The 14,038-nt window shown below is 39.4% G+C and overlaps 1 protein-coding gene across 1 annotated transcript; it reads right to left on the bottom strand.

Annotated features, from left to right (window-relative positions):
- Positions 1-419: 419 nt before the first annotated feature.
- Positions 420-7,938, bottom strand: LOC133545927 (zinc finger protein 391-like). The gene is made up of 2 exons (XM_061891659.1): positions 7,492-7,938; positions 420-2,928 (listed from the first exon to the last, which is right to left on the bottom strand). Exons 1-2 carry the CDS (start codon positions 7,613-7,615, stop codon positions 1,583-1,585), a joined length of 1,470 nt encoding a protein of 489 aa, XP_061747643.1. The 5' UTR covers positions 7,616-7,938; the 3' UTR covers positions 420-1,582.
- Positions 7,939-14,038: the final 6,100 nt, after the last annotated feature.

Raw genomic sequence — 14,038 nt, 5'->3', positions numbered from 1 at the left:
TCTCCTCTGTTCTGTACATCATTGTCCAAGTGACATTATATCGTCATCTTCCTCTTAATGCCATTTCCTCAAGGTTACAGAAAAACATGATACAACCTGCCTATCATGTGATTCTTCCATGTTGGCAAAATGCAAACATACAATATATTTACATATATAACACATAAAACATGGAATTAGAAGTGAACATCACCCATCCCTACCAGCAAGTGTTGTTGTACTGGAAACTAATTTACAAACACAACTTCATCACACAAGCTACTCTACTATGGTATTGTTGTTATATTAAAATGAGAAACAAATCCATCTTTGTACAGCAATGGTTTGAAAAAGGCATTTGGTCAATGATGCACTTATTGAGTGATACACATATTTTAATATTTCAAGATTTGATTAAATACGACCTGCAAATAAAAATAATTACAACATTTAAAGAGGCTTTCATTCAAAATATTTGTATTACAGTATATCATCTTTTGTTTTTAATTCTTTACATGTCTTCTTTACTGTATTTGTTCTGGAACACAAAAATACTCAAAATGTTAAAATTTCCATTCTTCCAAATGCAAAGGAGTTAATTTAAGAAAAAAAAGCCCCCACTTGACAACTTAAAATCATTTTTAAGATGTTTTGCAATTGAAGACAACACTTGTTTGTTGTGTGATAGGGAAACACAATAAACCGTTTATTTTATGAATGTATGCAAAGTAAATCTCTGTGGGATGATGTACAATATTGGCTTTTGTCTGACACTCCAAACGTTGATTGATATTGTTTTGGAGATGTTAAAAAATAAAAAATAAACATATTTTTCTTTTGAAACACAACAATGGGGATCTTTTTTTATCCACAAATGTAAGTTTGTAAAAACAAAACCATCCTTACACAAACAACACAGCCATTGTGTCTCACTTTTATATTGCATAAAGTTCTGGAGACATACATATAAAACAATCACAACACAATCATCATATTACAAAAGAGAGTAATAAAAAATATTAATAAAATGGATTATAGAGACCCATCAAATGATTAATAAAATTACACATTTTAAAATTGTATAAAAGACAACTGTTCAAATGATGTATAAAGTAAATAATAATATGCTTCCTGAAGTGGTCCAGAAGATGTTTCAGATGTGAACCAGTAAATATGTATATCATATAAAGGTGCTAATCCATGGGATTATTAGCAATTAGAAATACAGATATGTAATACTTCAATATTTCAAACTACCCAATCTATAAATGTAGAAGCATATTAAAAAGATTGTTACACAAACAACAATGTCACACATGTTATATGTGCTGATGTTGTTAAAAAGTCAAAATGAAAGTCTTGACCGTTTATTTCAAATCCTGCAGTTTCATTTGCTGCTGCTGTTCTCACCAGCACACTTGTGTTTCTTACACTGGTACTTAGAAGAGAATCTTTCACCACACACACTGCAACTCAACACTTTCTCTCCTGGGTGTCTTTTCATGTGCCTTACAAGGTTTGATCGGTCACTAAAGCTTCTGTTGCAGATTGAACAGGAATGTGAGTTTTCACCAGTGTGTGTTCTCATGTGTCTTTTCAAACTTTAATTGTCTGTAGAACTTTTACCACAGATTGAATAGGAAAAAGGTTTTTCTCCAGTGTGTGTTCTCATGTGTCTTTTCAAATGTTGACTTTGTGTAAAACCTTTACCACAGGTTAAACATGAAAAAGGATTATCTCCAGTGTGTGTTCTCATGTGTACTTTCAAACATTGATTGTGTGTAAAACCTTTACCACATTCTGAGCAGGAAAAAGGTTTTTCTCCAGTGTGTGTTCTCATGTGTCTTTTCAAATGTTGACTTTCTGTAAAACCTTTACCACAGGTTGAACAGGAAAAATGATTTTCTCCAGTGTGTGTTCTCATGTGTACTTTTAAACGTTGATTGTGTGTAAAACCTTTACCACATTCTGAGCAGGAAAAAGGTTTTTCTCCTGTGTGTGTTCTCATGTGTACTTTCAAATTGTTACTTTGTGCAAAACCTTTACCACAGATTGAACAGACAAAGGGTTTTTCACCAGTGTGTGTTCTCATGTGTTCTTTTAAATATTTACTTAGAACAAAACCTTGACCACATATTGAACATATAAAAGGTTTTTCTCCGGTGTGTCTTCTCGTGTGTGTTTTTAGACGACAATGGTATTTAAAGGTTTTGTGACAGAGAGAACATGTGAAGTGAGTGTTGTCAGTGTGACATGTCTTATCATCTTTAGAGTCTTCATCTTCAGTGTCAGGAGAGTGTGACGTTGTGTCCTCACTATCTGATAGTGGAGCTAAGAGCTTGTCTGCTTGTGATCCTCCACAGTGGTCTCCATCAGCTTCTGTTGTCATGTGTTGTGTTGAGCTGCTGCTTGGAGGCTCCGCCTCTCTATTCTCCTCACTTTCACCTTTGACCTCATCATCTTCACTCTTCACAGGGACACCAGTCACTGGGAACTCCACAAGTCCTTCAACATGCTCTCCCTCCTTACTGATGCTGTGTTCCTCCTCTTCCACTTTAAAGTTAGGGGTCAGTAGGTCTTCCTCTTTAATGAGAGGGGTCAGTGGGTCCTCTTCTTCCTCTTTAATGTGAGGCCTCAGTGGGTCCTCCTCTTCCTCCTTAATGTGAGGGCTCAGTGGATCCACCGCTTCCTCTTTAAAATGGGGTGACAGTGGGCCCCTTTCTTCCTCTTTAACATGGTGTGTCGGTGGGTCCTCCCCTTCCTTTTTGAAATGGGGGTTGAGTGGGTCCTCCTCTTCCTCTTTGATGTCTCTGGTCAGTGAGTCATCCTCCCCCTCCTCTTTAAAATGGAGGATCAGTGGGTGTTCCTCTTCTTTTTCAATGTGGGAGGGCTGGGGCTCCATCCTGAAGCTCCACTTCTGTTGCTCAGGGAGATGTTCCTCACAAACATCTGCAGGACACAAGAAGACAAACACGTTTTAGAAAAATCCATCTCTGCTCAGTCACACAATGCATTCAGTACTTTTACATGTACTTAGAAAAAACAAGTTATCGTATGAACGGTCTTGAAATCTCAGTGACGCACAAACACGCTGCTCTTTACAACATTATTTACAGGAAGATAAAAACAAACCAGGACGACAGGACTTTTTATTATGGATAGACGATATGGTTTAAAATTGATTTTGCGATATATCATATCATATAGAATTACTAATAGAATCATTTTAAAACAGGATACACAGGCTCCTAATTTATTGCTTAAATACACAGTAAAATAATAAATCATTTCCAATATTATTTTCTCAAATAAAGCAACCAAATATTAACAGTAAATAAACAAGTACATTGATAATAATTGTTTTGACAAAATATTACAATTAGAAATGACACAATTTGTTACTGCACATGTCAGCTGCCAAATAAGGAGCTTTTGTAACCAGCTTTGGAATTATTCTATTGTCAATCACATACCAAATGATATATCGTGACATATATTATTATTAGGATATAGATTTGAGGTCATATCGCCGATACCAAACATTGGTTCACCGAGTCATTCTGTTTGGCCCAGCAAATAGATTGATTTTTTATATTCTTCAGATGTGTGTGTACATTTAAAATGGTGTACAACTGTTTTTACATCTTGTGGAAGTGTCATGTCATGGGGTTGGTGTGCTTTCAAGTAAGGGTGTGATGATACGATTAGCTCACCAAAGGATACTCGATATTGGCTTTAGGAGAACCCGCCCGCTCCTTTTAAGGTTTTTTTTTTTTTTTTAAAGCCAAGTTGTTTTCTGAACAAAATGTCTGCCTAACTGCCGACGAATAGCTTAACCGATGCAGGAGCTCTACTTCATAATTTGAGGGCTTCAGCTGAGAATATAAGGACACTTTGAATGCAACAAGGGTCGCTCTGCCGCCGTGGGTTGCACCTGCAGGACGCGACACCTGAGCGGCCACTTTCTCCACCCGACAGCCAAGCAGCCAGGAGCACTCGTTCCGTTGCAATAGTGCACCATGAATTGATTAACGTGGACCCCGACTTAAATGAGTTGAAAAACGTATTCGGGTGTTACCATTTAGTGGTCAATTGTACGGAATATGTACTGAACTGTGCAATCTACTAATAAAAGTATCAATCAAAAAACCGTCCGCAGCATTATCAAGCGCAACCTTCTACCTCATGGACATCGGGGAAAGAGGAGGAAAAGGTAATTAGACATTATTTATTTCTGAATGACTGTTGAATCCCACGAACTGTAAGACAACATGGCATTGTAGTCATTAAAGGCCTACTGAAACCCACTACTACCCACCACGCAGTCTGATAGTTTATATATCAATGATGAAATATTAACATTGCAACACATGCCAATACGGCCTTTTTAGTTTACTTAATTGCAATTTTACATTTCCCGCAAAGTGTCGTGTTGAAAACGTCGCGGTATGATGACGTGTACGCGTGACGTCATGGGCTGTTATGAAATATGAGCGCTGTACACACACACAGCTAAAAGTCGTCTGCTTTAACGGCATAACTACACAGTATTTTGGAGGTCTGTGTTGCTGAATCTTTTGCAATTTGTTCAATTAATATTAGAGAAGTCAAAGTAGGAAGATGGAGTTGGGAAGCTTTAGCCTTTAGCCACACGAACACACGTTGATTCCTTATTTAAAATTCGCAGAGGTGAAACTTCACTATGGATCAGAGCGCGGTCAAGTGAACATGGATCCCGACCGAAAGTCAAACAGCAAGTTTCGGTGAGAAAATTGTGGTAAAAAGTCGCTTCTTACCGGAGATCAGCTGAGCTTGTCCTATCCATAAAGCTGCCGTCGACTTCGCTGAAACATTGCCGTCAAGACACCCGTGGGATTCAACAGTCATTTAGAAATAAATAATGTCTAATTACCTTTTCCTCCTCTTGCCCCGATGTCCATGAGGTAGAAAGTTGCGCTTGATAATGCTGCGGACGGTGCACTATTGCAACGGAACGAGTGCTCCAGGCTGCTTGGCTGTCGGGAGGAGAAAGTGGCCGCTCAGGTGTCGCGTCCTGCAGGTGCAACCCACGGGGGCAGCCCGACCCTTGTTGCATTCACAGTGTTCTTATATTCTCCGCTGAAGCCCTCAAATTATGAAGTAGATCTCCTGCCTCGGTTAAGCTACTTGTCGGCAGTTAGGCAGACATTTTGTTAACAAACAACTTCGCTTAAAGGGGAACATTATCACAAATTCAGAAGTGTTAAAACCAATTAAATCAGTTCCCAGTGGCTTATTTTATTTTTCAAAGTTTTTTCAAAATTTTATCCATCCTAGAATATGCCGAAAAAAGGCTTCAAAGTGCCTGATTTTCGCTATCTGTGAAGCCACCGTCCATTTTCCTGTGACGTCATCCAGTGATATACATGCTATCCAGGCGGAAAGCACAGCAAGATATAGCGACATTAGCTCGGATTCAGACTCGGATTTCAGCGGCTTAAGCGATTCAACAGATTATGCATGTATTGAAACAGATGGTTGGAGTATGGAGGCAGATAGCAAAAACGAAATTGAAGAAGAAACTAAAGCTATTGAGCGAATAGCTATTGACGCTATTCGGCCATGTCTGCCTTAGCATCGCCGGTAAAATGTGCAGACCAATTGATCGATTAGCTGGCAGTCATGCCGTGACCAAATATGTCTGATTAGCACATAAGTCAATAACATCAACAAAACTCACCTTTGTGATTTCGTTGACTTTATTGTTGGAAATGCATCTGCTTTGAGTGTGGCAGGGTATCCATTCATCTCTGTGCCATGTCTGTTGTAGCATCGCCGGTAAAATGTGCGGACCAACGGAGGGACTTTCGCATCGCTTGACAACGGAGCAACTTAAATCCGTCGATTGGTAAGTGTTTGTTTGGCATTAAATGTAGATGGAGGCAAAGGCAGGATGCAAATATAGCTACAAATGAGGCATAACGATGCAATATGTACATTGAGCTAGCCGAAATAGCATGTTAGCATCGATTAGCATGCCGTGCCAATCGATGCACATTCTACGTAAATCAACTTGAATCCGTCCCTGATCGTGTTGTTACACCCGCCGACAACACACCGACGAGGCATGTTGTCTCTAATGTATCGGAAAACAGTTAAAAAAATGGAAATTAACAGAGCTGATTTGACTTGCTGCGTGTAATATGTTTGAGAAAATGGCGTTGACTACCTAGGTGACGTCACATTTTGACGTCAACGCTCCGAGAGCAAATAATAGAAAGGCGTTTAATTCCCCAAAATTCACCCATTTAGAGTTCGGAAATCGGTTAAAAAATAGATGGTCTTTTGTCTGCACCATCAAGGTATATATTGACGCTTACATAGGTCTGGTGATAATGTTCCCCTTTAAAAAAAACAACAAAAAAAAAAACTGAAAAGGGGCGGGCATTATTGGTGACCGGAACCGGAATGCAATGCCCCTCATACACACTGGTAAGATGCTCTTATACATATAACTGAAATACTTGCACACATAATACTAAAACTGTTGTCTCTCACACACAAGTGGTGTGTGTGTGTGTGTGTGTGTGTGTGTGTGTGTGTGTGTGTGTGTATGTGTGTGTGTGTGTGAGTGAGAGTAAATCATTTTAGCTGTTTGTGTGAGAGCATTTTAGTTGAAAATGTGAGAGCATTTTAATTGTTTATGTGAGAGCATAAACATTATAATCATAATCATGAGCTCGACAGGTTGATCTGTGCAGTGTCTTCAGTAATGCGGACGTTGTACCGATCCGTTGTGGTGAAGAAGGAGCTGAGCCGGAAAGCAAAGCTCTCAATTTACCGGTCGATCTACGTTCCCATCCTCACCTATGGTCATGAGCTTTGGGTCATGACTGAAAGGATAAGATCACGGGTACAAGCGGCCGAAATGAGTTTCCTACGCTGGGTGGCGGGGCTCTCCGTTAGAGATAGGGTGAGAAGCTCTGTCATCCGGGAGGAACTCAAAGTAAAGCCGCTGCTCCTCCACATCGAGAAGAGCCAGATGAGGTAGTTCGGGCATCTGGTCAGGATGCCACCCGAACGCCTCCCGAGGGAGGTGTTTAGGGCACGTCCAACCGGTAGGAGGCCACAGGGAAGACCCAGGACACGTTGGGAAGACTATGTCTCCCGGCTGGCCTGGGAACGCCTCGGAATCCCCCGGGAAGAGCTAGACGAAGTGGCTGGGGAGAGGGAAGTCTGGGCTTCCCTGCTTAGGCTGCTGCCCCAACGACCCGACCTCGGATAAGCGGAAGAAGATGGATAGACGGATGTGAGAGCATTTCAGTAGTGTATGTAAGAGGTAATTCTGAATAATGTCCCTAGCGGCCCCTCATAAATGTGGAAGTAGTGTCAAAGCGCTTTGAGTTCCTTAAAAAGGTAGAAAAGCGCAATACAAGTACAACCCATTTACCATTTATTATTCTAACACGTCATTTTCATGTTAACAATAATATATAAAGTTAGTAAAGATGTGAGCGTACAAAGTAAACAAACCTGTTCTGTGTAACACAACTTGAGGTTTCTTGAAAACAGCGTCCAGTAGTTGACGTTGTCGCTCCTTCTCCTCTTTTGTTGGACAAACGTCGTCCTCGTACTCTGCTATCGTTCTTTCGCACATTTTCACACAATCACAACACTTTACACTCACATTTGATCTTAACTAAGGGATGTGTTGATCAAATCCGCGTCTCTTTGTTAGCAGCTAACAAGCTTAGCTAACTAGCATGCTAAGCTAACTAGCGCGCTAAAACAACGAGCAAGCTAAGCGGGCCTCATAATCTCCATAGTTGACTGAGACGAGTGGAGTTGATGCTGACACGGAGGATGAATAAAGTTTAGTTAGTAGATGTGCCGAAGGCTTAGAAGTGTATGTGGAGTAAAGGAGGACTTTGCTGCGCAGCGTGTATTCTCCACGCATGCGTCACTTAGGGGCGGGGCCAGTGAGTCATAGTGATGGGCAAGTCATGAACGAACCATTCAAAATGTATGTTTTCATGGTGCCCACAAAAAACATTGCAAAAAATTATATTTCAAATGTATCAACTGTATTTGACTTTTAATCAGGTACATAGGAAAATAATGAAAAAGTGTTGTTTTTAATGCACTTATTTTCGCTCTTTTTATCTGCCACATGTGTTTTATAGTGTTTTAATGATCTTAATTTATTATCTAACCAAAAGAATGGGGCACTATTTATAAGAACTGGCCTTTGGCTTGCCTTACACAGTCCTACAGAACATGTGATTTCCTATTCCAGCAGATACTATACTTGAAATTACAAACAACCGAACGTCTGACCACAGAACATTTTGTCATCTATTGATCAGCAATTTTAGCAGCTTTGGTTCATTATCATCCATTTTACAGATGTGAGTAAAAATATGAGTTTTGTGGAAGAAATGTAAGTAATATTAAGGAAGAAAATAAGCTTGATCTCCTATGTAAAATGATTTTGTGTATAATGCTTCAGATCTCCTGTTTTCATTTTGAAGTTTACACAAAGATGAAGAGGAAAGTAAGAAGTTTGACGTGCTTTTGAAGAAGGAATAATTATTTGCAAGTAATTTCTCAGTGTGGTGGTTTTGATAACACAGAAAAGATTGTTTGACTCATGTAGAGGTTACCAATTCACCTCCAAGGACAATTAGATGTGTCATCACAAGTCCTTCAGCAATGATGAACGTAGATATTATCAATCACAGGGCAAGGTATTTACTAATATTTTTAGGTACTATGCGCCTTCATTTTAGTTGGAAAAGGGCGAGAATAGCCTGCATCTTCCTCCAGAAGAGAATATGTCTGTGACCTCCCAGATGATCCAGAAACTGGAACCTAACACTAGGGGTGTTGCTAAGCATAAAGCTCAACTAGGGCACTGCCCCCACTATAATTACTTTGCACCCCTCCAAAACACACACACCCACACACATTTGTCACTGCTTTAAAGGCCTACTGAAACCCACTACTACCGACCACGCAGTCTGATAGTTTATATATCAATGATGAAATATTAACATTGCAAAACATGCCAATACGGCATTTTTAGTTTACTAAATTGCAATTTTAAATTTCCCGCGGACTGTCGTGTTGAAAACGTCACGGTATGATGACGTGTACACGTGACGTCACGGACTGTTAGGAAGTGTGAGCGCTAAGCACACACACAGCTAAAAGTCATCTGCTTTAACGGCATAATTACACAGTATTTTGGACATCTGTGTTGCTGAATCTTTTGCAATTTGTTCAATTAATAATGGAGAAGTCCAAGTAGAAAGATGGAGTTGGGAAGCTCTAGCCTTTAGCCACACAAACACACGGTGATTCCTTGTTTAAAATTCCCGTAGGTGAAACTTTACCATAGATCAGAGCGGTCAAGCGAACATGGATCCCAACCAAATGTCAACCAGCAGTTTTCGGTGCATAGATGGCCCAGGTGGGCCTTGTCATCTAATCACCTATCGCCCTGTGTAAGCAGCAGTCGGGAGGAGAGAGGTGGTTGGAGCTGGAGTGAGCGTGAAAGCGAGTCTGCCACAGAGACAAAAGACACTTTTTGGAAAGCAACCTGCGGTCATTTACAAAATAAAACTGTATTGTAACCCTGAACCGAGCTCTCATGTCGGGGCTTGGGGGAGAACATGCAAACTCCACACAGAAAGATCCCGAGCCTGGGATTGAACCCAGGACTGGAGGACCTTCGTATTGTGAGGCAGACGCACTAACCCCTCTTGTTTGAGAAGATCGCCAAATCAATACCTCTGTCTTTAAAATCTACTATGACTCAAGGTGTTTTATATTCAAACACGACTCCCTGTCTGGGAAACTACTATTTTGAAGACCTTGATTTTTGTGATAAGTGTTCGAACAAATATATGAGGCTGGTGTTAGTAAATATTTTCCAGGCACAAATCTGGGACAATATATCCCAAGAGAGTTTACCAAAGTAGATAAGGGGAAAATAAGAACAATATACAGTATATTACATATCCAATTCTACAGAGATACAATCTAAAATTGTTAATCCAGTCCATCCGCCCATTTTCTACCAATTGTCCCTTTCGGGGTCGCAGGAGCCTATCTCAGTTGCATTCGGGCGGAAGGTGGTGTACGCCCTGGACAAGTCGCCACCTCATCACGGGGCCAACACAGAAAGACAGACAACATTCACACTCACATTCACACACTATGGCCAATTTAGTGTTGCCATTCAACCTATCCCCAGGTGCATGTCTTTGGAAGTGGGAGGAAGCCGGAGTACCCGGAGGGAACCCACGCAGTCAAGAGGAGAACATGCAAACTCCACAGAGAAAGATCCCGAGCCTGGGATTGAACTCAGGACCTCTGTATTGTGAGGCAGATGCACTAAGCCCTGTTCCACCGTGCTGCCGGAAGGGGATCAGAGATTGGCCAAAAGACAAATGTATAGAAGAGATCATCTTTGGTATATTTAAAAAACTTGGTAACCTAGAAAAGCGTGTTGTTATTATTATATATTTTTTTTTAACGCAAAAATGTTGATTTCTAAAAGCAAAACTTACATTTTCACTTTGGCTTAATGGTTTTGAATTATAAATTAAATCTTGGGAAATGGTCCTTAATTAGCATATTCATTGGAGGAATTTAGGTTGTTTTAGATAAGCTAAATTTTTACATGCATTTATGCATTTTTTCTGTTAGTTTTACATATTTAACACTATTATAGTTTTTATCAAACATCCATCAATCAGTGTTTATTTATATAGCCCTAAAACACAAGTGCTTCAAAGGGCTGCACAAGCCACAACGACAGTCTCAGTTCAGAGCCCACAAAAAGGCAAGGAAAAACTTACAACCAGTGGGACGTCAATGTGGATGACTATGAGAAACCTTAGAGAGGACCGCAGATGTGGGTCCTCGAACGCATAAATAATGATGTCAGCGTCGCTAGTGGACAAAATGGAGCGAATTTTAGCGTCATTACGGAAATGAAAGAAGGCCGTTTTAGTAACACTCTTCATGTGTGACTCAAACGAGAGAGTTGGGTCGAAGATAGTACCCAGATTCTTTACCGAGTCGCCTTCTGTAATTGTTTGGTTGTAAAATGTTAAGGTGGTATTATTAAATAGGTGTCGGTGTCTAGCAGGACCGATAATCAGCATTTCCGTTTTCTTGGCGTTGAGTTGCAAAAAATTAGCGGACATCCATTGTTTAGTTTCATTAAGACACGCCTCCAGCTGACCACAATCCGGCGTGTTGGTCAGCTTTAGGGGCATGTAGAGTTGGGTGTCATCAGCATAACAGTGAAAGCTAACACTGTATTGGCGTATGATGTCGCCTACTGGCAGCATGTAGATCAGTGGTTCTTAACCTTGTTGGAGGTATCGAACCCCACCAGTTTCATATCCGCATTCCCCGAACCCTTCTTTAGTGAAAAATAAAATATGTTTTTTTGTCAAATTCAAGAAAAAGTCATATATTTTTTTTTACTGGGGCACAAAATGAACCATGCATAAACATCACATTGTTTAAAGAACAAAACCAACACAGTGCATTAACTCACAACAAATTACACACCTTACACACATTCAGGGACGCTCACATGATTATAGAGGGGCAGGGGCTCAAAGTCAGAAAAGGGCAGGAATTTTCTTTTTGGTCCTTTACACAATATGGAAATTAATGTAAAAGTAAATTTGCTAACAGGAAGCTAACTACTTAGCTGTGTGTCCTTTGTAGGTAAAAGTGATTGCCATTTCTTTTGTGTCAACAAATTATTGTCATAATGAGTTAATTCACATTATCATAGGCTTGGAAGACATGAAAAGCAACAAAGCACTGGTTTATTATTGGGCTATTTATTGTTAAAGATAAGCACTTTAATATTGAACATTGAACAGTGCAACATGAACTTCGAAAAAAATAAAATTAAATAAATACCCAAATGGAAAAAACTTCAATGTGAAAATCTGTCCTTCTTCCCTTAACTTGATGAAAACACTATCAAGTTGTAACTTATGGTCTTTCTCACTTAATGCTCACACTAAACAACTGAAACGCAATACAACTTTATATCTAAACCTCTACTGTGAAAGAAATGTGATCCGCCGTAAACATATTGCATTTTATTTTGAAAATTAACCCGGTGTTTTATTTTGTATTTTGTACACTACTTCCTGTCCCGCACGATCCGCTCTGCTCTGTGCGGAATTAATGTGCCGTGCTCAATTGATGCGTCGTGCTCCGACGTCCGGCAAAAACAGAAGCTGACACGTTGAATAATCGAATAAAACAGCGTTTTTCTGAAATATGACCCATATTAGATGCTGAATAAGTGGACGGCGACTAGACCATAAGTCACAGGTTGAAGTTGCTCCACTGTCACGTCTCCTCAGGGGTGCAGTTGGCTCTCTCTCCTCTCACATACTCACTCACTCGCCCTCTCTCTCTCTCTCTCTCTGGCGGAAGCGCAGGCTCAAACAACCCAGTATTACAAGAAAACGTGGAGTTTTTGTACCGCTGTTTTTTTGTTTTGTTTTGTTTTTTTACATCCCTAACAGGAATTTGTGAATGTTGTTTAAAGAAAAAAACAAAACCAACAACAACAAAAAAACACACACACACAGGCAGAGGGCACTTTTTAAGACGAGGCAAAAAGGGGCAGGGGCTCAAGCACCCATAGGGCTCTATGTGTGCACATGCCAGCACACATGACCATGAATTGATTAACGTGGACCCCGACTTAAACAAGTTGAAAAACTTATTCGGGTTTACCATTTAGTGGTCAATTGTACAGAATATGTACTGTACTGTGTAAACTGTATTGTTTCATATAATGTATTCTCTTCCTTTGCAATCTGCTAGTAAAAGTTTCAATCGATCAATCAAACAACCTTCAAATCGGATGGAAAATTAGAGGGAACATTGTTTGGGGATATCCATGATAGGCAGATAGGGAAACGTTTTTATTTATACGATAAGTCGGATGTGTCTTTACCTCCGAGGCAAAGGCTCCACCGAACCCCTGAGGCCGACTCACCGAACCCCTAGGGTTGGATTGAACCCAGGTTAAGAACCACTGATGTAGATGCTGAAGAGTGCAGGGCCAAGAACCTATCCTATTGTATTGTTTCTTACTTTATTTTATTAACACGTTTTGTATATATAAAGATGTCCATTGCTCAACATTTATGTTTGAAATATTATAATATATTAAAGTGCCTCAATTTGTATGATTATTTTCAATATGTATTGTTTGTATTTTCAATACAAATATACTGTTCTTGTCAGTGACGTGCGGTGAGGTTCATGGCTGGTGAGGCACAGTCAGATTTATAAACATATGAACCCTAAAGCAGTGGTTCTCAAATGGGGGTAAGCGTACCCCTGGGGGTACTTGAAGGTATGCCAAGGGGTACGTGAGATTTTTCAAAAATATTCTAAAAATAGCAACAATTCAAATATCCTTTATAAAAATACTGATTGAATAATACTTCAACAAAATATGAAAGTAAGTTCATAAACTGTGAAAAGAAATGCAACAATGCAATATTCAGTGTTGACAGCTAGAATTTTTTGTGGACATGTTCCATAAATATTAATGTTAAAGATCTTTTTTTTTGTGAAGAAATGTTTAGAATTAAGTTCATGAATCCAGATGGATCTCTATTACAATCCCCAAAGAGGGCACTTTAAGTTGATGATTACTTCTATGTGTAGAAATCTTTATTTAAAATTGAATCACTTGTTTATTTTTCAACAAGTTTTTAGTTATTTTTACATCTTTTTTTTTTCAAATAGTTCAAGAAAGACCACTACAAATGAGCATTATTTTGCACCGTACAATACAATTTAATAAATCAGAAACTGATGACATAGTGCTGTATTTTACTTCTTTATCTCTTTTTTTTCACAGGGTATACATCACTGAAAAAAGGTTGAGAACCACTGTTATAATACTTTAAAGTGCCTCAATTTGTCTGATTATTTTCAATATGTATTGTTTGCATTTTCAATACAAATATACTGTACTTGTACTGGTAATGTAATATGGGCCTTAAGACAGAAC

Source organism: Nerophis ophidion, linkage group LG29 (assembly GCF_033978795.1).
Source record: "Nerophis ophidion isolate RoL-2023_Sa linkage group LG29, RoL_Noph_v1.0, whole genome shotgun sequence".
In the NCBI taxonomy this organism is placed as follows: Eukaryota; Metazoa; Chordata; class Actinopteri; order Syngnathiformes; family Syngnathidae; genus Nerophis; species Nerophis ophidion.
This window is presented reverse-complemented; position numbering and strand designations above follow the sequence as displayed.